The sequence below is a fragment of the Cricetulus griseus genome, chromosome 3, assembly GCF_003668045.3.
Source record: "Cricetulus griseus strain 17A/GY chromosome 3, alternate assembly CriGri-PICRH-1.0, whole genome shotgun sequence".
Taxonomy (NCBI): Eukaryota; Metazoa; Chordata; class Mammalia; order Rodentia; family Cricetidae; genus Cricetulus; species Cricetulus griseus.
This window is the reverse complement of record NC_048596.1, coordinates 245,152,296-245,178,245: the sequence shown is the minus strand read 5'-3', so window position 1 is coordinate 245,178,245 and position 25,950 is coordinate 245,152,296. Positions and strand designations below refer to the sequence as shown.

Genomic DNA, 25,950 nt, shown 5'->3' with positions numbered 1-25,950 from the left:
CTTTTTACATATAATACACAGTGCAAAAGAAGCACACAGATTAAAGTGTGTGAAACTGGCCCCTCAGAATCCTCATGCCACCCACTCCTGGTGTTAGTGGCTTTCTGGGGACGGTGGTCTCAGGCAGGTTCCACTTCCTTTCAATAAGGACTCTGACCTCATGCTTCACAGGTGCTCACTTTTCTATTAACTTTTGTAGAAAAGGAAAAGCAAAACACACAGCGATGTCACTGGAGAATCCTTGCACTCAGAGAGTGTGCCAACACCTCAAAGAAATTAGTTTAGGCTAGGAGATTTTTCTCAAGTTGTCTTTCTTGTCCAGTGACAGGTTATACATGACATTTTCACCTGTCTCCCCTATGGACATAAAAATAAATACAACTGCCAGGTGTCGACTTGCCTTCTTCCTCTGCCCTACCCTGGGAAACCTATGTGAAAATATCTGAATAACTTTAGTATTTTGCTAGGTCCAGTCTCAGGGCATGGAGATACTCAGTGCTATGTGTTGAGGCTGCACCCTGGAAACAAAATTAGGAAAGAAAAAGCCACTGTGCCACAGAGTTGGCAATCCCGTAGTTTGATATTGCAGCTCTCAAAACAGCATATGACATTATAGTAGTAATAGCTACATTCTCTGTGTTCCCAAATTTCAGCTTTTAATAAACTAATTTGTTATTAAGAAAATGAATATAAAACCTTTCTTGGTGATTCTGCACCAAGCACATACTCCAATTTCCGTGTTCCTGCACTCAAGCACCATCTGCCCTTTCTAAGAATCACTTTTGCCACCTATAGAGGTTACTATCTGATGGACTGGAGTAAACCTGACCTTTGGCTGTTAACAGGCATCCAGACCAAGTCCTCTGCATCCATACACCCTGTCTAGAAGCAGCAGAGAGGGTGAGGCCAAGATGTTAAACCAGGGTATACACCCAGAATCCTAACTAGAACAACAATGGAGAAGGCACATGCTATTCTGTTTTGTTTCTAAGGTGGTTGTGTTTTCTGCTTGTTGGCTTGATTTTGCTTTTGTTATTTTGAGACAGGGTTTCACTGTGTAACCCTCAATGTTCCAGAACTCAATATATAGAGAGTCTGGCCTCAAACTCACAGAGATCTGCCTGCCTTTGCCTCATGAATGTTAGGATTAAAAGTGTGTGTCTCCATGTCCAGCCCTGTTCTAGTCTTTTTACAATTGGTTTTACTTATTTTAACTTAAAGTTTCATTGTATATATTCAATGGATATGGCACATGAGAACAGCTGCATACAAGCGGATAACGTACATTGAGTGCCTTCCTCCCACGCCTCTGTCCCCTTTACTTCTTCCTCCTCCAGTCCCCAGTTTGTCCTCATTCTTTCCCTACTATTTTGCTTTGATTTCAATGTCCTGCATATCTACATGATGTTATATATTTACATGTCTTTCTTTTCTATTTATACTTTTTAATCATTTTTTTATTTGAATTACAAACAAGATTGTTTTACATGACAATCCCAGTTCCCTTCTCCCTCCCTTCCTCCCTACCACCCTCCCAACTAAAACCCTACCTATCACACATCCTTTCTTCTAATCTACACCTGACTCAACCTTTCTGCTCCCTCATGACCTCTGCATCTATTTATACTATTTTAGGTGTGTGTGTGTGTGTGTGTGTGTGTGTGTGTGTGTGTAGCTCTATATGTCAATTATTCATTGCCTACTCCCTGTCTATCAGAATCTTGTCAGCTGGACAGAGCACTGACTTGCTGCAGGTAATCACCATGCACTCTATTCAGGGAAGGGAATGCAGGTATTTGAACACCTCTCAACGGCATTGTCACTGCCTTGAGTCCACAGATTTTATCTAAGAAGTTCACTTCTGTTCTCCTAATGTGAGGTGGCCTATCTGTGGCAATATGGTTCTTAGAAAATCATGGCCAGTCCTTGTATAATAGGCCAAATTGTGGTGTTTCAATGGTGGCCTTCAGGGTAGTCTAGGGCACACATAGCAGATCTATAACCCCAAAGTGAAGCTCGGGCAGAGTTGAGGTGGAGAAAAGCTTTGCAACAATTTAAAAATGCCTGTTTTTACCCAGAGGTCAGAGCAATAGAAATATACCCATCCTTAATTCTGGTCATGGTGGCACAGACATGTAACTCAAGCACTGAGAAATGGAGCAGGGAAAGTCATGAGTTCCAGGCCAGCTTGGGCTATATAGAAAGTCCAAGGCTAGTCTAAGCTGTACTTATTGAGATCTTGAATCATCACATATACGCACAAACCCCACAAAAACAAAAACAAAACAAAACAAAAAACCCAAGCCAACCCAAATTAACAAAGAAAAACACCAAATAAATGTTTTCTCCTGCCCCTTGCTTTCATTTTTTATACCAAGGCTTTAAGCAGAGCAATTAGAGAAGAAGAAAAATGAAGGTTATCCAGATTGGAACCAGAAGTAAATTTAGCAATATTTGTAGATAGCAAATTTCATTTATGGAGAAATCAAACAGTATCCACTAAAAACTAGTAGGATAAGCTTAATAAAACTGTAGGGCATTACAAAAGTTAATTGCATTTCTATTGTATTTAACACAAAAATTAAAATGAGAAGATTCCATTTAAAATAGAATTTAAAAACCATGTGCCAGTATGTACTTTTGTAATGTCAGTGCCTGAGAGATGGGAGTGAAAGTTCTGGACTAGTGTGGCTGGGCTCCACGGGGAGTTCCAAGCCCATCCAACATCATCACACAGATTCCAACTCTTACACAGGAGTTCTTCAGTAACATACTCAAACCACAATAGATATTAGAAAAGTGCATTAATATCAGCAACAGAAATGACCAATGAGCAGTGGCTCACACATAACATCAGCTCACAAGCAATTGTACTCCTCTCCAAAACAAACAGCCAGGGGTAACAACAAAACCCTCTTTGATGACACATTTTTGTCTTCTTTTTTTTTGGGGGGGGGGAGGAATGTCTGTCTATTCTGACTGCTCCTATTTCCTCACATCGTATTTTCTTTCCTTTTCTTCTCCAGATAAAATAGACAACAGAAAATTGCAGAAAGCAAAAATGTGGCTCAATGGTTTGTAAGCACAAGGACCTGAGTTGGATTCCCTGAATCCATGTAAAAATGTACAGCGTAGGGGTACATACTTGAAAATTGAGCACTGAGGAAGCAGAGGCAGGAAGATCACTGGGCCTGATTGGTCAATAAAAGACTTTGTCTCAAAAGAGGTGGGCAGCATGAGGATGACATCTGAAGCTGTCTTTGGCTTACACACACACACACACACACACACACACACACACACACACACACACTCGCGGACGCGCGTGAGCCCAGACACACATGTATGCTCTCTTCCCCCATGCCTAAAAAACAGTGAGCTCAGTATCTTTTTGTCTCTCCACTGGTGAAACACTAACAGCTATTGGCATCCATCACAGCGGGGATCTCTTGATTCAATGGGGCTTAAAGACAGGGCTATTTCACAACTGCCAATTCTAATGCAGGAGTCATTTTTTCTCCCATTTATTCGCCACCCACAGTTTATATGAAACACAAACTACCAGATTCTATTTGAGCACACCTTAACTGACCTCCTGTCTTCTATGATACTATGCCTAAATCCGCAGTAACTTTTAGAGCCTATGTAATTTAAGTCCTGGACAGCGCTTTCCAGAGACATTGCTTCTTTCGCCTCAACACACCACATTATCTGACCCTTATTCTACTTTCCTGAAGGCATGTCTTCATCTCTTTTGCATTTTCCTCCGATGTTCATTTTTGAGAAGTTCCGTCTCCCAAATTTACTACAGCAATTCTGATGTCTCCCCAGAACGCCAGGCCAGGGGGCGCTGTGGTATCAGTGATCTTGTTTCAGATTTACCATGCTCTCCCCCAGCCCACATCTTATTGCTCCTTCTCAGAGATTCATCATCAGCTGCTCTCTTCCCTGCTGTCTTCAGTTTCAAAACGCTCCTTAATCTGATAATGTCTCACCTTCACAGTCGTGTGTTTTTTATTTCTTTAGCCCAGTCCTGAATTTCTCCCTTAGCAAATATAAGGTAGAAAGTTAGGCATGTCACATTAATGCCTGCCATCAAGAAGAAGATTTTATGCCAAGCATTTTCCGGATCCTGAGAGATTAAAATACAAAGTGTGAGTGACTGATCTTGATTTTGGTGTCTTATGACATTTAAAATATAGTAGTAAAATAATATGTAGACTCAACACAGATCACTTAAGCATTCAAAGCACTTATAAGTAACCAAGAAACTCATCATTTCACTCAAAAAGTAATTGATTTTTATTATTTATTTATTTACTTACTTACTTACTTGTTTTTGTTTTTTTGAGACAGGTTTCTCTTTGTAACCCTGGCTTTCCTAGAACTTGCTCTGTTGAACAGGATGGCCTTGAACTCAGAGATCCTCCTGTCTCTGTCTCCGAAGTGCTGGGATTAAAGGGATGCCCCACCACCAACATACATACCAGTTTCTTATGAATAAAATGCATCATTTTTCTCATAATTTATTATTCCAAAACTTCCTGTCTCTTTCAAGATATCTTATCCAAACAACAGTGTGTTGTATCAGATAAGCGTGTATTGATAGGTATTCTCTACGAAAGTATGTTTTCAAGTATGGTGAGCAGATTTAATCCATTTCTATGCACTATAACTATTTTTAGCCATACTATGTACAGTAATTATTGTTTCCATAAATGCCTCTCATAACATTTTGTATTTCTCATGGCAGTGTTCTGATACAATTAAGAGAAAACATTCCAGGTTTTCTTCTTTAAGGCCTTCATGGTATTGGGTGTGGTGGCACACACCTGTTGTCTCAGCATTCAGGAGGCAGAGGCAGAAGAGATTCAAGAGGCCAGCATGGGGTGCATAGTGAGTTCCAGGTCATCCAGTCCTACATAGTGAAGTCCTGTCTCAAACAAAAGCCCGGAACCCCTTGGTTATTCTTAGCCCTTTGTGAACACATATTAGTTGTTTAAAAAACATCATCATTCCCACAAAAATAATTTAAAGTTTTGATTGGGATTATATGGAACCAGCAGATCTTATAACAGAATTCAAAGGCATTTTACAATTTCAAGTCTTAATATAAGAAAATGGTGTATCTTGCCATTCATTTATGAGAATTTTTAAAATTCTGTAAAAACTGTCTCCTGATTTCTCCACAGATATATAAATCATTCATTAAGTATATTCGTAGATATTTTATTTTAGGGCTATAAATGATAAATTAAAATTATTATTTAATGCTATTTACTCAGACAATAATTTGTAACTGCATGGTGGTGCGTACACTTTTAATCCCAGTGATCAGGAGGTGGAGGCACATGGATCTCTATGAGTTCGAGGCCAGTCTTGTCTACAATGTGAGTTCCAGGAAAGACAAGCTAAAATGCTGTGTTTATCAGGGTCTCTGCCCTTCATGTATTCTGGAGAGCACCCCTAGGAACAGAAGTCCTTTTCTCAACAGAAAAAAATTCTTTGAGTTCCTGCTTCTTGCAGACACTGCCTGCTATTGTCACTGCATCTTCAAAGTTCAAAGACAACTCACCTTCCAGTTTTCAGTATTGACAACTATTTCTATTAAGAAAATTGACTCAACAATTGGGGTGGAGATCATGACAGGGAAATCCACAGACACAGCTGACCCAAGCTTGTGGGAGCTCATGGACCAATAAGCTAGGGAGTCTGCATGGGACCAGCCTAGGCCCTCTGCATGTGGGTGACAGTTGTGTAGCTTGGTCTATTTGTGGACTCTTAGCAGGGGGGCCAGGATCTGTCCTTGGCTGCTGAGCTGGCCTCTTGTGGTGGGATGCCTTGATGCAGGGGGGAAGAGCTTGGTCTGGCTTCAACTTGATAAGCTATGCTTTGTTGACTCCCATGGGAGGACTTACCCTTTCTGAGGAGTGGATGGGGTGGGGAGATAGAAGGGAGGTGGGGGGAGGGAACAGGAGGAGATGAGGGAGGGAAAACTGTGGTTGGCATGTAAACTAAATTTTAAAAATTTTTTAAAAAGGTAATTGCCTCAAATCACTCACTCTCCCATTGGTGGAAATAGAATCCTTAGAAGTTCCTTTTGATCACATTAAGTCTGGTATTTCTAATTTAATTTTTATTTCGTTGATTATAAAGGAGTAAATTGGATTCCTTGTCAAATGTCCTATTTCTTACATCTTCAGTCTCTTATTTTACTTTTAAAATGTGCATTACTTCCAGTATCTTTGAAGCTCTAATTCTAAGTTTGTTTGTTTTTTTTTCACACTTCTTCAAGTGTTTTGTATTTTTTTTTTCAATTTTGAGCCCTATTTACTGAACCCCCATGGAACATGAATTCAGGATGTTTCTCTAGAAAAACTTAATTTGCTCCAACCAGGCAGCTAAGATCATGAAAAGCAATTTTTGGCATGTGACATTTAGAAGAAACAAGATTTAGTGGGGCTGAAAAGAAAGCTCAGAGGTTAAGAGCACTGGCTGCTTTTTCAGAGTACCAGGGTCATCTATTTCTAGCACACACATGGTGTCTCACAATGGACTGTAAATCTAGTTCTAGAAAAAATGATGCTCTCTTCCAGACTCTAAGGGTACCAGGTATGCACATGACATACATGCAGAAAAAACACCCATTACATAAAATAAAAACAATAAAAAAATTGGGGGAGAAACAAGATTTGAGTGTAGACTTCAAACTCTTGTTGGTTTTTTTGTTTTACATGCTCAGTGGAGGTTTTATTCAATGTTTCTCTTCCCTCACACTGAGGCAAAGGCAGACAAGATTTCTTCCTGGGCAGAGACAACTTTGCAAAGTTCTAGAATTAAATTTCTTCCCACCTTTCAGAAGTTAGCAGAGAAGTTTGCTCGGTTGACAATAATTGGAAGTCAGCTCAAGGTATTCAAGAGATGGCTCTTATGCTCAGAAAGAGGACTGATATTGGCTGCCTTGGTTTCCCTTCTCCAGGGAGGCCAGCATTCCTCTTAGGGAGTTTCAATGGCATTTCTGCCTTTATGACACCATGCGTATGTGAAGCAGGATTTCGGGAAGCTCCTCTATGGGAAAAGTGACTACGATGTATGCTGATCACCTACCTCATCCTGACCCATCCTGATTGGGTGGGTTGAAGAAATTCCCAACACAACTTCTCACCTGGGGAGCTTTCCTCCAAATAAAGCAGTTTATGAGCTAGTGAAATTGATAGGGGTGGGTTTGGGGAGTTAAGGACCCTTTTTCTATACTTTGTCCTGCATAAGGTAGAAAGAACTCTGGATGTGCAGGCATCAATAACTTAGAGCGTACACAGTGCTAGCAGCTGGCTGTTCTGAGTCAATGCTCCAGCCCAGGTGGAAGAACACAGGGTTGAGCAGACACTAGTTAGACTCGGCATGTCAAGAAGGGACTGGTCTCAGGCTCCCAGAGAATGAGGGGAAGGTGCAAGCCGAAAAACCCAGTAAGACATAGATAGACACAAGTCTCAGAAATGTTGCTGATCACCTGACCAGGAGGGCAAGACAGACCTCTAGAATGATTAACTGTGTTTCTTTAAACCAGCTGGCTTCTCAACTCACTGAATCAGACACTCCAAATCAAGTGCCTCGGAAAGGTGCTATTCCTGCCTCTGCTCACAGCTTTTGTGGTGGCAGGGAGCATGACTTTCAGTATTTCAGACACAAAATGAGGGTGCAGTCCTTTCTCACCACACCTAAGCCAGCACGCCCATCCTGGCTCTGCTTTTTTAGAACGTTTGTCTGTTGATTCACAGCAGCCAGTGGCCCTGTGGTCATTCACCTCTCTGGGATCAATTTTTTGAATCTCTAAAATGTTCTTTTACCTGTTTTTTCAAGAGGAGGCATGGATTTTAAAACTGTTACTTGTGTGTATCACAGGATTTGTGCATGTGAGAACACGCATGTGCCCCAGCATGAACGTGGAGGTCGGATGAAATGTTTGTGGAGTTGCTTCTCTCTTTCCACCTGTAAGTGGGTCCTAGGGTTCTAAAAAGGTTGTTGGGCTTGTGCAAGTGAGTGCTGTACCCCTAAGCCATCTCGCCAGCCTGAAGCACATATTTTAAGGAACTTTAAATTGGCAGAATATTTCAATTGTGTCTACCAAGAGGCTTTGAAGTAATTCTGTGACAATTACAGATACAGTGTCTGCCTCTATAGAAGTGACCGTGTCCTCCAGCCTTTATCTCCATGTCTTCCTCTGACAAAGCTCATCTCATTACTTTCGCTACTCTCACTCAGTCAAATCCTCTTTCAATAGCTACTGTGCCCTGTTAAAACCAGAGACCCATTTCCTCTCAGACAACAGAAGAGTTCTCAACACTCACAACTGACACACAATGATATATTGTCTGTAGGAGTGTAGACTCAGAGGACCACCTGCTGATGGCATCTCCTCCAAGGTGTGTGTGTGTGTGTGTGTGTGTGTGTGTGTGTGTGTGTGTTAGAGAAAGAGAGAGAGTGACTTTCTTTATACAATTAATATCAAAACCCCAAAACAAACAAAAAAACAACTATCATATCTGCATGCTACTTACCTGATTAAGGATCAACCCAGCTACAGCTGAAGAAATTAGGCCTCCCATCATTCCAATTAAAGCTGTAACTGCTTTAAGAAACCCATAATATCTGTACAAAAATGAAAGAGAACATGGATGGGAAAGTGGTACAAATGCTTCAGGCAAGGCTACCCCAATCCATCGAGGCTTGAAGGGGGAACTGCTGATGCTATGAATACCCATTCCAACTGCTTAAGTTCATTAACATGGCAGAAAGCATCCATGCTTAGTAGCAATGTTCTCATTGTTCTACCGTGTCATAAAGGTTAACTTTAGTGGTAAAGAATCTATGATATTCTGAAAATGGTCTCATGTTAGAGTGAAACTCAGCAGTGTTGGAAACTCCTAAGTACAGCCAAGAAATTCAGAAGGTGATAGGGGCTGCCCATAGGAACTGGAGTGAGACTGATGACTGAAGGGCTCTGTTCACTTAGTCTAATCACACAGACCCAGAGCCACGGACCCTACGGATTGCTGCAGGGCCTCTGATGAGGAAGTGAAAAGCTGTTTATAAGCAGCCATGATTGGCTAATCCTGGATGCTGATATCAACTTTAGCAGGAAATGAGCAAGAAAAGCCACAGAAAGTCATACACCAAGGAGAGGGCATCAGTCACATCAGTCACAAAGAGTCCATCAGTCACAAAGAGTGAGTTAGTGCTTAGTCAAGAGCAGTTTGGCTCAGGTCTGGGAGCCTGGGCCCTTCAGCCAGCATTAGAATCTGTGTTAGACAAGTCTTTTCCCTCCTGAGTAGGGAAGTCTTCAAGAATCTTTTGTTTTATTTCCTTTGGTCTATACTGTTTCACGTTGTCTTTACACATGCGATGTGGGAGGAGCACAGAGCTTGCCAGTTAACTCATCAATCTCTGCTTAGGAAAGGGTCATAGATGAACCCTAAACACTGTGAGTCCCAGGTGAGAATTTTGAGCTGAGTCTTTAGAGAGGTGGACAGTGTATCCTACTAGAATGCTATCCTTTGTCTACCTCTATTGTAAAAAATACTTGTGAGCAGCCTCAGGGATTGGTGGTGGCAGGGACCATTAACTGGCCTCAGTTTCCACAGGTCACCTATTTTCTGTAGCAATGGAACCCTTGTGTGGAATTGGAGCCAGTTATGACTTTTCTGAGCCCTTGTTACTTGTGTCTTTATGAGCTCCATAAAAAATACTAGTTGTATTTTTACACACACACACACACACACACACACACACACACACACACACACACACAGGCACACACACGCATGCATGCACCTGCACATTAATAATGAATAAATAAAGGTATATAATGAGTTTGAACAAAAGTAGAAGTCTAATATATTTCTCTTTACAATTATGAAGTACATTTTAAATTTTCTAGCCATTTCTTGAACTAAAGTATATTTTATGTGGTGTTATGATAGTAATGCTAGGCTTCATTTTATTCCATTGAGTTTTGAATCCTTTCGTTTAATCAGTGTCTCTTCTTGGCAACAAAGCAATATGTCCTTGAATATTTAATTTAACCTGTGCAAGAAATCAGGAAGTTGGACTCAGGACTTACCATCATAGACCCAGCATGTGGGAGGCTAAGGCAGAATTAGGACTCTCCCTCTGTAATCCATTGTACATCCACAAGATGGAGCACCTCCCTGACATAGGGCAGGCAGGTGAGACCTTTATCCTGCATCTCACATCCCACAGTCCCCTAACAGTGGGGATTTCATACAGGAAAGCAAGAGCTTTAATGTAAGAATTGCTAAAATGTAAGACGTTTTCTTTTTTGCACAATGCTCAGCTGTAATTCGCTTATCCTTTAGCTGGGACAGCCTATGGTCTGAAGTATTTTGTAAGCAAATTAAAGAAGGAAGTACTGCAGCAAGTTTTCAGTGTAACTGATTTAACACTTGAGCATAAAATGGTTGAACCATATCTGACCAAAATTAAGATGTCTGAATTATGTCTGTCCACTGTGGGAGGGAAGGAAAATTCAAGGACACATAATGCACTTACTTATTAAATAACTAAAACAATTGAAGTCATTGTTGCAGCTGCCTTGAGAGGATGGCATTGCTGTCTGACTGTACCAGGGGGCATCCTAAGACCCTGCTAGTACCATCTGCTCTTATTGCATCACTGAGGACATGACTGTCTATAGATAGGCAGCCTTGCAGAAAGACATACTTAGGTGTGGACCCTCATTGCCTCCATCCTTTGTTTTCCCACCCATAGTATGTGGATACAATGATTATAGTCAAACCAGGGCATGATAGGCACATAAGATATAACTAACATGATAATTACTTATGATTTTACAGATATGCTAGTTTGTAGATAGAGTCTTAAATTTTAAGTGAACATATTTTAATTGCTTTTCTATACTTGATCAGTTGCTGATTGCTGAGAAGCAATTGATGTTGCACATACTTTATCAAATATTTTTGTATCTTTATATAATTCTATGCAGTTAGAATACTTGCTGTCATTTTTTGATTTATTAATTTATTTATTATGTATAGTGTTCTGCCTGCATGTATGCCTGCAGGCCAGAAGAGGGCACCAGATTTCATTACAGATGGTTGTGAGCTACCATGTGGTTTCTGGGAATTGAACTCAGGACCTCTGGAAGAGTAGCCAGTGCTCTTAACCACTGAGCCATTAAATGCAAGCCTTGAAACTAAATAAATGAAATGTATACATTTGTTCCTTCTTATGGGGTATGCTTTATGTGGACCTGGTGGGTGTAGAGTAAAAGGGCCTGCCAAAGAAACCCACTCTGACCCTGGAACCAGAGCCAGTAGAAGAAACACACCCTGGCCCTGAAACTAGAGCCAAATAAACACACCCTGACACTAAACCAGAGCCCAAGAAACCCACCCTGACCCTGAAACTAGAGCCAGTGAAGGAAACCCACCCTGGCTCTGAAACCAGAACCAAAGAAACCCACCCTGGCCCTGAAACCAGAACCAAATAAACACACCCTGACACTAAACCAGAGCCAAAGAAACACTCTTTGTTCCTGGAACCAGAGCCAGTGAAAGAAACACACCCTGATCCTGAAACTAGAGCCAAAAGGCTACAAAGGGCCAGTAAAAGAAATACATTTTGGTCCCGAAGACAGATTAAAATCTGAAGAAGAAACCAAGCAATCTCTGAGCAGGAAAACTAACCAATCCCTGAGCACAAAACCAATCAATCCCTCGGCACTAAATCTAGCCGTTTTGAGCTTGTCCAAGCTCAAGTGGATCAAAATCTGACATAATCTGTCCCTGAAAAATAATCTCCCTGGAAAAACTGCACCCTTAAGAAGCTCCATATAAGCCCTGCTGCCTGTTCAGTTAGCAGCTGTCATTCTCTACTCCAGCAGAGGCAGCCACCCTCCTGGATTCTTTTTTCCACTTAATCTCTTGAAACAAGAGTTTTGGGTGAAGATCTTTCCAGGCACAGAACTGGGTATCTGCTGGGAAATCTTTAGGCGAACAGAACAGACAGAAGTAACAGGAGCAGATTGCTACATTTCTGCAGGGGTTTCCCCTTTAGCAGAGTGAAGCAGAAGTAACATGTGGGCCAGAGCAATGAAGAAAGGAATACTTCTGCTGGGAAACTCCTTAGAGGAGCTGAACAATGCTCAGTTTCAGTGGCTCTCTTGGAGAGGGGCAGGATTGCCACTTCCTGCAGGGAGACCATCCCCAGCATCAGATATAGCCTGACTTCCTGACAAGTCAGGATACCTTTCCCTCCAGAGCTGTAACACTTGCAGTGGGCAAGGTTCTTTTCAAATTTGTAATAATGATCTTTCTGGTTAACTTCACTAGAAGTAACTGCTTTGGTAATCCTGTTAATATTTTGCCAGAGTTCTCCAAGGAGTGTTAGCCTCACAATACAGTGTGAGTGTTAACTGTTACATGGTGTGAATTACATAGCTATTTCTGTTAGTCACAGTAATCTCTCAAAGAACATCTGATAATAAAAAGCAGTTTCCACACTAAACAAGTATGAACTAAAATCCTAGATAGGACCCTGCTATGGTTTGTTTGTATGTTCTCCAGGTTTTGTTGTCAGGGGCTTGGTTGCCAGGGGCTTGGTTGCTAGGTTGGTACTATAGGATGCGATGGAAGGGTGTGACCTATTGGAAGGTCTTTAGGTAATTGGGGGAAATGACCTCAAAGGAAATGTAGCTCATCTGTTCCTGACCCTTGTTTTATTTCCCAGATGGTAAGATGAACAGTTTTGCTTCACATGCATTCCTGCCATAATGTCCTGCCTCCTCACAGGACCAAAGTAATGGGGCTAACCCATAAAGGATAGGGTCTTATATAGCCCAGGGTGGCCTGAAATTTGCTGTATACCTGAGATTGATCTTGGATTCCTGCTCCTCCTGCCTTCACCTCCAGAACTGGAATTAGAGTATGTATGGCCATACCAGAAAGAATGATATTTTAAAATTATTATTTAATAACAAACAAAAGAAAAAATACAGCAATCCCTTTTAAAAGAACTAGAAAAAAAGCAGTTAAGAATAAATTTAACCAAGGAGTGAAATGACTTATACTCTAAATCTATAGGACATTGATGAACTAAAGACATGCAGAGAAGAAAGACATCCCAGGCTTATTGAGCAGAAGAATTAAAATTAGTAAAATATCTGTTTCTTAAAGTTATCTAAACACTCTCTACATGCCTTGTGAAAGTCCAAATGACACTTTTCACAGAAATAGACAGCAAATTGTTAAAACATATATGGCCTCACAAAGGTAGATAAAGCCATTCCAAGGACAAAGAACAAAGCAGGAAGTCTCATACTACCTGTCTTCAAAAAATACTTCAAAAGCATGGCAGCCAAAGAGGTGAGGACTGATGTCAAAGTAGACACATTGACTAATGAAGCAAAATAGAGAGCCAAGAACTAAATCTAGATATTTATGACAGGGTTAGTTTTTAACAGAATTGATAAGAACAGAAAAATGAAGAAAGGACAGTAAATAGTACTGGAACCCATGTATATCTACTTACAGAAGAAAGCAGAATGGCACCTTTCTTTCAGACAATATATAGTGATGGACTCAAAAGTAATTAAAGACCTGAATCTATAAAACCATGAGAAAGAAGCACTGTGGGAAACTCTGTGGTGATATATTATTTATGGTTTATTAAAGCTTGCCTGTGGGTTCAGAATGCAAGCTAGCCACAATCCATAGAGGTCAGGCAGTGGTGATACACACCTTTAATCCCAGCAGCCATACTAGCTAGCCAGGCAGTGGGGGCACAACCTTTAATCCCAGGACTCAGGAGACAGGCAGATGGATCCCTCTGAGTTCAAGGCCACACTGGCTACACAAGAGTGAAGAATAACAGAGCTCATGCCTTGTTACCAGCACTTAGGATCACAGGCCTTTGATCCCAAAACTATGGAGGTATAAAAGGAAGAAGCAAAGGGTCTTATGTAGAGATTTAGTTTCCAGACAGGGAGAGCCACTGTCTCTGAGGATTCATGGAGAGTGCATTGCATGCTGAGGATTTCTGGAGCCAGGATCACCCTTTCAATCTGAGGTAGAGGTAAAAGCTAGTGGCTGATTGCTTTGCTTATCTGACCATCAGTTTGAACCCCAATATCTATCTCTGGGTTTTTATTTTTCATGTTACAAAACTCTATGACTTTGGCTTGGACAACAATTTTTTTTTTTGGTATGACTGAAAAAATCTCAAGCAACAAAAGCAACAGGAGAAGACTAGAATTACTTTGAACTACAAACTTTCCATAAAGTCAGGGAAACAGTCGGTGGAGTGAAAATAAAACATACGCAATGGAAAAATATAAAGCATACATTTGATAGGGTCATCATCAGAAACACATCAGAAAGCATCTCACTATCAACCTAGATGAACATGAGCAAAGACCCCAAATAGATAACTTTCAAAAAGGACCTAAAATTGGCCAACAAATAGATGCGAAAAATGTTTACCATCACCAATCATCATAGCAATGCATATTCAAAAAACAGTGGGATGTTACCTGATACATTAGGCTGGCTGTTATTAAAAGGATGAGAGAGGTGTGGGTGAGAGGTAGAAAACTGAATTAATGTAGCCACTATAGCAAACAGTAGAAGGTGCCTCACCATATTTGCCAGCACTCTGGCTGCTCCACACAGATTAGGAGGAGACTAAGTCAGAATGTCAGACACTGCAGTTGCATGTTTATTGCAACATTATCTACCCAGACATGATACAGAAAATACCAGGGTCCACCAGCACGAAATGGAGAAAGACTGTGTGGTCTGTATGCACAATAGAATGCTATTTCCTTTAAAAGAAGGAAATCCTGTCATTTTTAACAATATGGACAAACCTGGAGGATATAATGTTCAGTGAAATAAGCAGGCCACACACAAATGGTATACAATATCATGAACATGTGGAATATAAAAACTTGAATTCATTAAAGTAGAGAATAGAAAGGGTGTTATCAGAGTCAGGGGTAAAGGGAGTTGCTTAGGAAGATGATGGCTGAAAGATACAAAATGTCAATGAGAATGACTAAGTTCACCAGATCCATCAAACAACATAGTGACTGCCATTAACAGCAATGTGCTGTATTCTCGAAGACACCTACTATAATAGATTTGAAGAATTCTCATTAGAAAAAAATGAACTACATGAGTAATATGTATGTTACTTAACTTCATTTAACCATACTACAATGCACCCATTTCAAAACATCATGCTTTGTACAATAAATGCATGCACTTTTATTTATTAATGCAAATAAATTTTAAGAGAGCCTTACCTGGGAGCAATATCCAAGGCATTGATATGATGTCCAGAGAAGGAAAAGCTGAGTGTTGAATTGGCAAGTGTCAGGAAAACAATGGTGCTATAGAAGTTGTTGCTCAGGTAGAGCAGGCACATGGTGAAGATCACAGGACAGAGAATACCTGAAGAAAGATTCAGACCATACAGTTAGGTGCTTCCGAACACAGGGCTGACGAAGTCCCCAAGTGTTTTTTTCTGTCCTGGCTGTTCCTTACCTATTGTGGTGAAGAGTTTCCGGACGTTAGCTGTGCTGAAAATCTTCCTGGACAGGAAGAAGTCTGACAGCTGACCTGCTACGATACCACAGATGTAGGCAAGCAGATAGGAGAGGCTAGACAGCAGTCCATTCTGAGGAGGAAACATCATTCTGAGTGTATACGATGGGGAAGCATTCCTGTACAGTCAGTGTTTTCACTGAAATTCAGTAACTGATGCGTACTTTGGACTTGAAGATGTGACTCAGTGGTAGAGTTCTTGTCTGGCATGCACAAGGTATTGGGTTCAGCACCCAGTCCCATCTAATTAATAAATGAATTAAATGTGTACTGTGATGCAGGAAACCATCCAGGTACATGCAGCACTAGAACTGTGTCTGGGAACATGAGTTCCAATGAAAGAGGAACATAGTTTTCAGGTTGGTAAGAATTGTCACCATCTTCTATAGATTTTTGTTTTTAGTGTCATGGGACCTGGAAAACTGTAAGAGAAGACTGATGAGATCAGGAAGTGTTAGCCCTAAGAAAAGTGATAGAGAATAGAGATGATATTGATAATTCGTGACAGACAATTGCATGTTTGCTCTAACTGGCAATGGTTAACTCTAGGAATGACTCCATGGTTTCATTAAGATAAAGTTGAGTCAGCGAGTGCTTGTATGACCACAACACTTTGCTGGCCGCTAGCTGAGGCAGTAAATACAGTAAAGAATGTTCCCAAGTTGGAAGCCCAGATTCCATTTCTAAGGAAGTCTTTCCTGGTTACCTTGATATCAAATGATAAGTTCCAAGCATAATTGACTCCCAGTGTCAGATAAGCAATGCAGATCCTTTAAGAGTAAGACCGAAAGCCCAGGAATTGTAGCTTTATTCCAGGAACAGTAGGTTGACAAGAGCTGGGCATGGTGGCAAAGGCTGGCTCAGTAACTTTCACATTAGGAAATTTCACATTTTTTTTGAGGTAAAAACCTCACACTGTGGCCCAGGTTAGCCTCAAAGTTAGAGCAATCTCCCTGCTTCAGCTTCCTAAGTGTTGAGATGGCAGGCAGGCATTCACCACAACACTGCCTTGTAACATATAAGACATATATATATATATATATATATATATATATATATATATGGGAACTGAAGGACTTGTGGAAATGTGCCTGCATGTGTGTTGATGGTAGAATTCCAGACATTGTATTTATACCAATACATTTTGTCTGGGCAGAGTTCACATGTAGGAAACCATGCATTTCAAGGTAGAGAACAATGGCTAGTGTAGGAAGCAGACAAAGACTGAGTCTATGGTCACAAGACACAAAGAGAGAAAGAGAAAGTCCTTCATAAATTTAAAGATAAGTACACTCACCTCTCTAATATTAACATGAAGCACGGTGTTGATAAATGTTGGAGTATATGTAACCAGGAGGCTGTTGGACCATATGAAAGCAAAGGTATTGAGGACAATAGCCCAGACTGGAAGAGACTTAAGCATAGCTTTCATTGGCAGAGATTGTCTGCGAGAGCTGGCCTGGGAAAGAAATCAAGAATCATTCTGAATGAGGATCATCAGGAATGTACTTTGTTTGGAGCAGAATCTAGAATCTGCCCAAAAGTAGCTGGGTGTTCTACCTGCTGGGTAAGAGAGGATGTGATGTAGTCCTTCTCACTCCTGCTCATATATGGGTGGTCCTTGGGGTCATCATAGAACAGAAAAAACCAGGAAAGACCCAGAACACAGCCAAGAATACCTATCAGAGAATCACATGTTACAAAGAAGTTCTATCTAGAGTTTTGGATCAGGCACATTTCAGAGCATCAGTCTGAGAACCTAGGTGGTCTCTTTCTTCTCTGAATCCCTCTGAGGCTCACACTTTGACAGTCTTCTTTGTCACCACAACTGGCCCTTGCTGTGAATTTTACTGAAATTCTCAAGTGTCAGTGAGCCCTTTGTTCTGTCCTGACCCAATGAGTCCACCCACTCACTTAGGGTTCCCCAATGTTGGGCCTTTATATTTTCAGATTTGTAATGGCTCCCTACCCCAAGAGCATGCCATACTGAGCTTTCACAGAGTTGTACAGGCACACAATTTTAACCACCACAGCAAGGGTAGATGTGTTTCCCTATTCTGACTCTGCCTTTTGCACACTATAGGAATTAGGCATTTTCTAAGCATTTTCTGTAGCCTTCTGACACGGAATTAGCCATTGATGGCTTGAATAAATATCAACCCCCCCCCCGTACTTTCTGTTGAATTTGGCCAATAGAAAACCTGGGAAGGGATGAGAGGGAGAGGGAGAACAAAGTATCCTTTCAAGCCTGCCACATCTCCCTCCTAGAGTTACCTCCTTATATGTGTTCCTTTGTGAATAAATAGAGGTGGCCCTCAGGCATCCAGTCTGTGGAACTTTTTGATTGGTTCTGAGAACTCTGGCTCATTGGCTTTCTTGGGCTTAAGGGAGGGGTTGTAGTGGTAGCTCTTGTAACCTATCTTTACATTATGACATTGTCCCTATAATTCTATAGTCTGTCTTTCAAAGTAGTTGCTTGGTAAATGTGGTGGTTTGAATGAGAATGGACCCCATAGGCTCATATGTTTAATGTTTCGTCCTCAATTGGGAATGATTCATCCTCAACTGTTTGGGAAGGATTCAAAGGTGTGACCTTGTTGAAGGAAACGTGTCACTGGGGGTGGCACTCAATCTCTGTCTGTCTGTCTGTCTGTCTGTCTGTCTGTCTGTCTCTCTGTCTCCGTCTCTGTCTCCGTCTCTGTCTCTGTCTCTCTCTCTCTCTCTCTCTCTCTCTCTCTCTCTCTCTCTCTCTCCCTCTCTCTGCCTCGTGGCTGCTCCCCACCATGATAATCATGAACCTGTCCTCTCAAACTGTAAGCAGACCCCCAAATTAAATATTTTTAAAATAAGTTGCCTTGGTCATGATGTCTTATCATGGCAATAGAAAAGAATAAGACATTAAAAATCCCCAAGTTTGCCATAGTTGTGACTTTGAGCAAAATGACTTGAGTATAAAATATCCCAAGAGGCTCTTGTGTGGAACACTTGATCCCCAACTGGTGACACAAGAGTAAAAGGCTATGGGATCTCTTGCAAGTGGAGGAAGTCTTACTGGGGGAAGTTAGTCACTGGGGGTGGACATCATAGCTTGAATCCAACAGTGATTCTATAATTCACTTGGCAACATCTATTCTTTATTTTGCTTATCTTACTCCAATTTGTGCAGTTTATTTTCTCCTGAAGATGTTACTGTTTTTGCTTATGGCCTAGGACTATAGGTATGGATTATATATAACATACTCATTGTATGACCTTTTAGAAATCAGTATAGGTGACTATTATGATAGTCTGTTCCCGCCAGAAAGTCTTTTGCATAAGACATATCAAACTGTAACATGTAGTTATGTAAACTGTGTAGGAAATTGCAAACTGAATGTCTGACCATCAGCCTTTTGAGTGCTGATTTCCCTTTCCCTTAGTGAAGGCCGTGTGATGTTTATTATTATTGTTATTGCAACCGACCAGTTTGCCCTCTCTCCTCTCCTCCCAGTCCCTCTCCACCACCTCCTCTCTGCACCCTCCAACCCCGGGTTTTTTTTTTTTTTTTTAAATAGGCATTTCCTATAAATTGTTAGATTAGATTAGATTTAAATTCTTGTGTATTTTTAAGTTTTGATGCCATACTGAGGTTTCATTAAAAAAAAAGAGACTCACCAAAAATGTAGAAAACCATGGGCCAGCCTAGAAGATCACAGATGAATCCACTCACAAGCAGGACAATAAATGGTCCCATTACAAACCCTAATCAAAGGGCACAGAGGACACCCTGTTAACTTAACAAAGGCACCTGAAAATGCAGCTAATAAACCTGTGTTATAATAAACAATCTCCATGAAAGAAGTTCATTTTTCCATGAACTCTGTCCTCAGAAGGAACAGAGAAAGTCCTTCTATTCTTGCCTTTGCAGGTGTTTGAGGTAAGGACACCTTTTCCATTCTAAAACAACATCTCTCTCTCTCTCTCTTTCTCTCTCTCTCTCTCTCTCTCTCTCTCTCTCTCTCTCTCTCTCTCTGTGTGTGTGTGTGTGTGTGTGTGTTGTGTGTGTGTGTGTGTGTGTGTGTGTTTGTGTGTTTGTGTGTTTGTGTGTTTGTGTGTTTGTGTGTATTTCCATGTTTATTCATTTGGAGGTTGAAGTCCAGTATTTTTTTTTTCTCTTGATCTCTGTATTGAGACAAGGTTTTTCAATGAACTTAGAACTCACTGTTTCAGTGTGGCTGGCTGGCCAGTGAGCCTTTGGCCTACATCTGTCTCTGGGTCAACTGTGCTGGATGTATGCTTCCATGCCTGCTATTTCACATGGGTGCCAGGGTTCTCATGCTTTTGTGCAAACACTTTACCCACTGAGTCATCTCCTCTCCCCCAGTTAAAGCAATACTATTGCAGGGGATGTTTCTTAGCCCCTAGCAATTCAGAGCACATGTTTCTAATGGCTCTTAGAAAGAACATGACACAAGGAGATGAAAACAGGACTTCACCATTCTTGGCTTAAGTATTTACCTGATAGAGTCATAGAGGTAAGTCGGCCTCTTTCTAAGGGAGGTGCCCATTTGACCCATATTTCATGCTGGCCCGTTGACACTGTCCCCTGAAATGAAAAGATGAGGACTTTTGAACTCTAATACTCTGAATCCAAGTTCTATGTCTTTTTTTAATCATATCTTAATACCTGGGCCATTCCCTGGAGTACTCGACACACAATGACCAAAGCTGCTCCAACTTGTGCCGCTGGTGGGATGAGCAGGGACAGCACAGAGCTGAGGAGCAATGAAGACCCAATTATTCTCTTCATTGGGTATAATCCAGCTAGGTACCCAACAGGAATTTGAGCCACGATCATACCAGAGAAGACAGAACTGAGTATAAGCCCTTGGATATCAAGGCTCCAGGAATACACAGGGTTCTAAAAGAAAGAAAGGGACACATATCTAAGGACTCTGCATTGGAGATATAATCTGATGTTCATGGGTTCCAGGGATGTGGTTTTGCTGCTCAGTCTGTGTAAAGTCCCTCTTCTTCCTAGAGTGACTGCTGTCTTTATCTAAAAAAAAAAAAAAAAAAAAAAAAAAAACCCTTTGTTTTCTTATAATGTCGTTTACATATGTATTTGCATTTTATCATTGATATTTTTAATTGTAGGTTAAGTATCTCTTATCTGAAATGCGTGGGACCAGAAAGGTTTCAAATCCTTTTGGGTATTGGAGATATTGACAGCAGGGGTGAGCTACCTGCTTGCTTTGCACCCATAGTTAGGAAGAAGAAAGATGAATGCTGACACTCAGCCTGTTTTCTCTTTTTTATTCACACTGCCTTCCCAGCCCACTGAATGCTGTTATCTACAGTTAGAGTGAGTTTCCCCACCTCAGTTAACACAATCTAGAAACTCCCTCACAGATGTGTTCAGAGGCTTGTCTCCTAGGTAATCCTAGATTCTGTCAAGTTAAATCAATGTTAACCATATTTTTCATTTTCTTTATAAGGTACCTTCTTTTTTGCCCCCATCTCTTTTCCAAAGTTCTTATTCTAAGGAAGTTCTAAGTCTAGGGCTTTGTTATTCCTTACCTAGAAGTCATGCAACAAACCCTTCCAAAATCTTATTAAAATGTTTGCTTATGTATTTAGGTGTTTTTATCTTCATTCATGTCTGCACACCAGAAAAGGGCATCAGATCCCACAGGATTACAGTTATAGACTGTTGTGAAATGCCATGTTGGTTCTGGGAATTGAACTCTGGGCTCCTGGAACAGCAGACAGTGATCTTAACAGCTGAGCCATCTCTCCAGCCTTTGACCTTTTCTTTAATCACAGAATATGCTCATTTAGGTCTATACTCATAGACCAAAACCTGAATTTCATTTTCTAACTGTTATTATTATCTTGCAAATAATATATGGCCTTTGTAGAAACTAGCTAACAAGATAAAGTTTTAAACTTATGCTTTATACTTTAAGTATACCTTTACATCATCCCGTATCTCCATTGCAGATCCATTAGGTAAATGGGGTGGCTCTGTGCTGTTCACCATAGCTACCATGGTGAGGTTCAGGCACACTCTCTGGGCCATGATGACAATATTACAGAAGTGCAAAAAGATAGCCAGTCCATATCGAAAGGAACAGAAACCTGGAACTGGGAAGTAGAAAAGAACACTTCAATTAGTAACTCAGTTGAAGTAAAAATTCTAGGAACTCTATATATCCTATATAGTAAATTAAAATTTTATTGTAAAAACATCCTTCTAGAAACTACCATATAATACTAAGACATGGAACTTGTATAATAACCCCTATTACCTTAAAACATCATTCCAGTTAGAATGTCCGGAAATGTTAATTCAATTTGCTTTGGTGCATGTCTATTTTTAAGATCCTTGGACAAATACCTTGGGTTTTCTTTGGAAGTAAGTCCCCTTAATATAATCAATGATATTTTCTCTCAAAGAAACTGCTTTAATCTTCAAACTGATATGGCTACTCTAGTTGAGAAATTCATATTTTCACATTGCAAAGATTTTTTCTCTAGAACATAAACTTACCGAGTAAAGAATATAATATTGGTTAAAAAAAAAAACCAAGCACACTCATCACTGGATGATATCAGGGATTCCAGAAATACATGCTCATCTATGACTAAATTTTGAGAGAGAGAGAGAGAGAGAGAGAGAGAGAGAGAGAGAGAGAGAGAGAGAGAGAGAGAGTTGCATGTCTGTACCCATGCTCATATTGGGGGAAAGTGGTTGTGCATATGTGGAATCCAGAGGTCGATGTTGAGTATCTTCCTCTATTGTTCTCCACCTTATCTACCTTAGTTTTTGATGAAGCATCTCTCATGGGACCTGGACCACTCTGGTTAGGTTAGACTGTCTGACAAACAAACCACAAGAATCCATCCTCTGCCCAGCACAGGGATTACAGGCACACATCACCACACCTAGCTTTTTATATGAGAGCTGGAATCTGAACTCAGGTCACTAGTGTTGCAAATGCTTTCCTGACTGATCCATCACCCCAGCGTCTAAACATTTTTGGGTAAATGTACTAATGTAATTCAATGAAGGAAAATAATGTCTGCTTTGAAGAATAGCACTTATCCCAAGGAAAAATGAATACACTTGAACAAAAAGATTTACAGAAAAATGTTTGCATCAGTTTTATTTAAAATAACAGAATGTTTAGAAAGAGTATACATGCTGCATTTAGTAACATAAAGCATACTACTCAGAATTAAAAAGGAAGTAGGCACTGAAAAACTCAGTCACTTGGATTAGTCTTAACAAAACATGCTAGACTAAAGAACTAGTTACTAAAGGCTGACTACTGTAGGAATCTATTGTTATGAAGTTCCCTAACAGTCAAAATAATTGGCATGTCCTTCCATATATCCAAAACCAGAAGTGAGCATCTCCACCATGCTGGATCCATCTCACTGGAGTCTTGCATGTCTGACTGCTCCATCTGTGACCTCTAAACACAGATTAAAGGCTTGTATGATTCAATCACTTTCCCTTTATAATTTCCTATTTACCTGGCAAATGGTTTGCATGTACCCAGAGTTATCTTAGAATTCTGCCTACTGTAGTTCACCATCCAACCCCTAAACGTTTATGTTCATCACACATGCAAAACATGGTCAACCCATCCTAAGCCCCATTTTATTGTAATGTTGCCTTGAGCCTCCTCAAAAAGTTATTACTTCAAATTGCAAAATCTCACCATGTAAATCAGGCCCAGATGATCCTTATGGGAGTGATCCCCCTGGGGTACAATATCTGTCTGTGGACTTGTCAAAGAGGCAAATATAAGTTCTTATTACTGCCACCATGCAATAATGGGGCAGGTATAGGCAAAACTAGAAACATTGAAATTCTAAAATAGAAAAAAGCCATGAATCCACAATGGGTTTGAAGTTCAGTCGAACAAATACTGGGTTTTAAAAGATGAATTTTCATCCTAGTTACAAAATAAAATGGCATAGAGTTTGATCATCCAGTACATGCATCGTGAGGGTATATTTTAGTTGTCAATTTCACCATATCGAGAAACTATGAGGAAAATGGTAACTTATACTTCTGGGTTTGTTGTGACAATGTTTCCAGAGAGGGTTGGCATCTGGGTCTCTATTCAGAATATTTTTTCCAGTAAATCGATAGTGGATGCTGCCTCTCATACAGGCCAATCAACATAATGTCAGCAGTATAATCGACTTCTGTGATACCTTGTGAAAGAGGAAAGCAACTAAGTTACAACACCCGGCTAGAAGACTGACAGAAGTTACACACGGCCACAGCACTCACCAAGCCCCACATATCTATGCCTGTTGCTCAATGCTCAATCTTCCAGCAACAGAGACCAACATTAAGCTCATAATAAAGCAATTCCTGTGGGTGATCAGCTAACAAGCTGGTAACAGATAGATTATATTAGATAATTTCCTGCAATAGATTATATTAGATAATTTCCTGCATGGATGGGGCAGTATTTTGTTTTTTAATTTATCTTGTTTTTGGTTTTTTTGAGACATGTTTTTTCTGTTTTTAAAAGATTTATTTATTATACATACAGTGTTTTGTCTGTATGTTTGCCTGCACACCAGAAAAGGGCATCAGATCTCATTATAGATGGTTGTGAGCCACCACGTGGTTGCTGGGAATTGAACTCAGACCTCTGCAAGAGCAGTCAATGCTCTCAACCTCTCAAGCCATCTCTCCAGACCCAGGCCAGTGTTTTGAATTTACTAGATAGACAATAATTCTGGATATGAATTTCTCCTTCCTCTATGCATTGTTTCTCTAGAAATAACCTCTAAATTCAAAGAATGCGGTATTCCTCATCATGGTGTTCTATACAACAGGAGCTCACTTCACATTCAGAGATGGGCAGCAGTGGACCTGTGTTCATGGAATTCATTGCTCTTACCATACTTGTGGTGGAATGGCCTTTTGAAGAACAGTTATAGCATTAGCTTGGTGGCAATACTCTCTGCATGGCTGGAACAACTTTCTGCTAGAGTCTATGTATACCCTGAATCAGCATCCAACACATGGTGCTGTTTTTCCCATAGTCAAAATTCATGAATTCAGGAATCACAGGGTAGAAATAGAAACCATCATCACCCTAGGGATTTGACAGGAAAAGTTTCACTTCCTATTTTCAGGAATTACTGCTCTGCTGGCTTCTACATATTGCTTCCAGGGGGAGAAATTCAGCAAGGACTGAGCTTAAAGATAAGGCTTCTCCTCTGGGGGACTTTGGGGTCCACAGCCTCCTAGTCAATGGGCTATGAATGGAGTTTAGTGTTCATGGAGTGATAAATCTGATCTTCCAATAGAAAAATCTGGCTTCTATTCTGCAACTAGGCAAATAAAAGTGTGGCAAACAGGTGAGGTCCTTTAGTGTCTCTCTTAGTGTTTCCCAGTCTGGTAATTAGGGCTAATGAGACTCAGTAGTCACAATCCTATCCAGACCTTTGGGAATCAAGCTGTAGATACCTCACCAGGTAAAGAACCACAGTCCATTGAGGTGCTTTATGAAGACAAAGGCTGTATGTAGAAGATGGTAGTTATAAAGATCAGCTATGACATACGACATATTTATAAATATGACATGTGATCAGTCCCAGAAAAAGCAATGGTGACTATCATGAGTATTTCTTCCCTGTTTTGTTAAGAATATTTGTGTTTATGCATACATGTAAAAAGCAAATTTGTTTTCTTTCTCCTATTTTGTTTTTGCTATTTAATATGGGACTTGTTGACGACGATATACAAATATTTAAGCACTGTTAGTTGTAGTTATGGGATGTCAGAATTACATTAAGAATCATGTGAAACTTCATTGCCTTTTCTGAAGATTTCTGAATTTATGCTTCCATAGAACATTTCTCTCACATGCCATCAGTGGTATTGTGTTTAAGAAGGTGGACCCCTGTCCAACAGAACAGCACTACCTTTCTTGGGAAGGCACTGGTTCTCCATTTGATACTTATCTTCTTGTTGATGGGCTTGGCCTCCATCCACTGTGGATGCAAAACACACTGGTCAGCATAATAAAGGGAGCAACTGACTGAGCACTCAGGACTCCTCTCTGACTGAAACCTCTCTAACTGGGTCATCAAAGGATGACTCAGCCCATCACACCAGTGCCCTTTCACCTCCACTGAGGGCCTTAGTTAATGTTCCACTTTCATGATCTTTTTTTAGTCATTTAAAATAAATAGAAAATCTGGTAACTATAAAACAAGTAATCCTGTCAATCCAGTTTATTATTATTATTATTCAATGAAAAATAAAGACTTTATTACAGAAACAAAA

The 25,950-nt window shown here is 40.4% G+C and overlaps 1 protein-coding gene across 1 annotated transcript; it reads right to left on the bottom strand.

Annotated features, from left to right (window-relative positions):
• Nucleotides 1-3,997: 3,997 nt before the first annotated feature.
• Slc17a1 (solute carrier family 17 member 1) lies at nucleotides 3,998-25,614 on the bottom strand. Its single transcript, XM_035441513.1, has 11 exons — nucleotides 25,587-25,614; nucleotides 21,598-21,770; nucleotides 20,311-20,544; nucleotides 20,142-20,229; nucleotides 19,299-19,385; nucleotides 17,205-17,323; nucleotides 16,942-17,103; nucleotides 15,585-15,717; nucleotides 15,344-15,491; nucleotides 8,559-8,649; nucleotides 3,998-4,132 (listed from the first exon to the last, which is right to left on the bottom strand). The coding sequence occupies exons 1-11, from the start codon at nucleotides 25,612-25,614 to the stop codon at nucleotides 3,998-4,000; spliced, it is 1,398 nt and encodes a 465-aa protein (XP_035297404.1).
• Nucleotides 25,615-25,950: the final 336 nt, after the last annotated feature.

Bases quoted from the DNA above. Each gene is read 5' to 3' on its own strand.
- Slc17a1 (XM_035441513.1), bottom strand. From the start codon at position 25,614: ATGGAGAACCAGTGCCTTCCCAAGAAAG. The intron at 20,230-20,310 runs GTATTAAGATAT...TTTTCATTTCAG, and splicing joins TACTCCAGGGAATGGCCCAG to GGGACAGTGTCAACGGGCCA. The intron at 17,324-19,298 runs GTGAGTCTCTTT...ATTCTCTGATAG, and splicing joins CATGGTTTTCTACATTTTTG to GTATTCTTGGCTGTGTTCTG.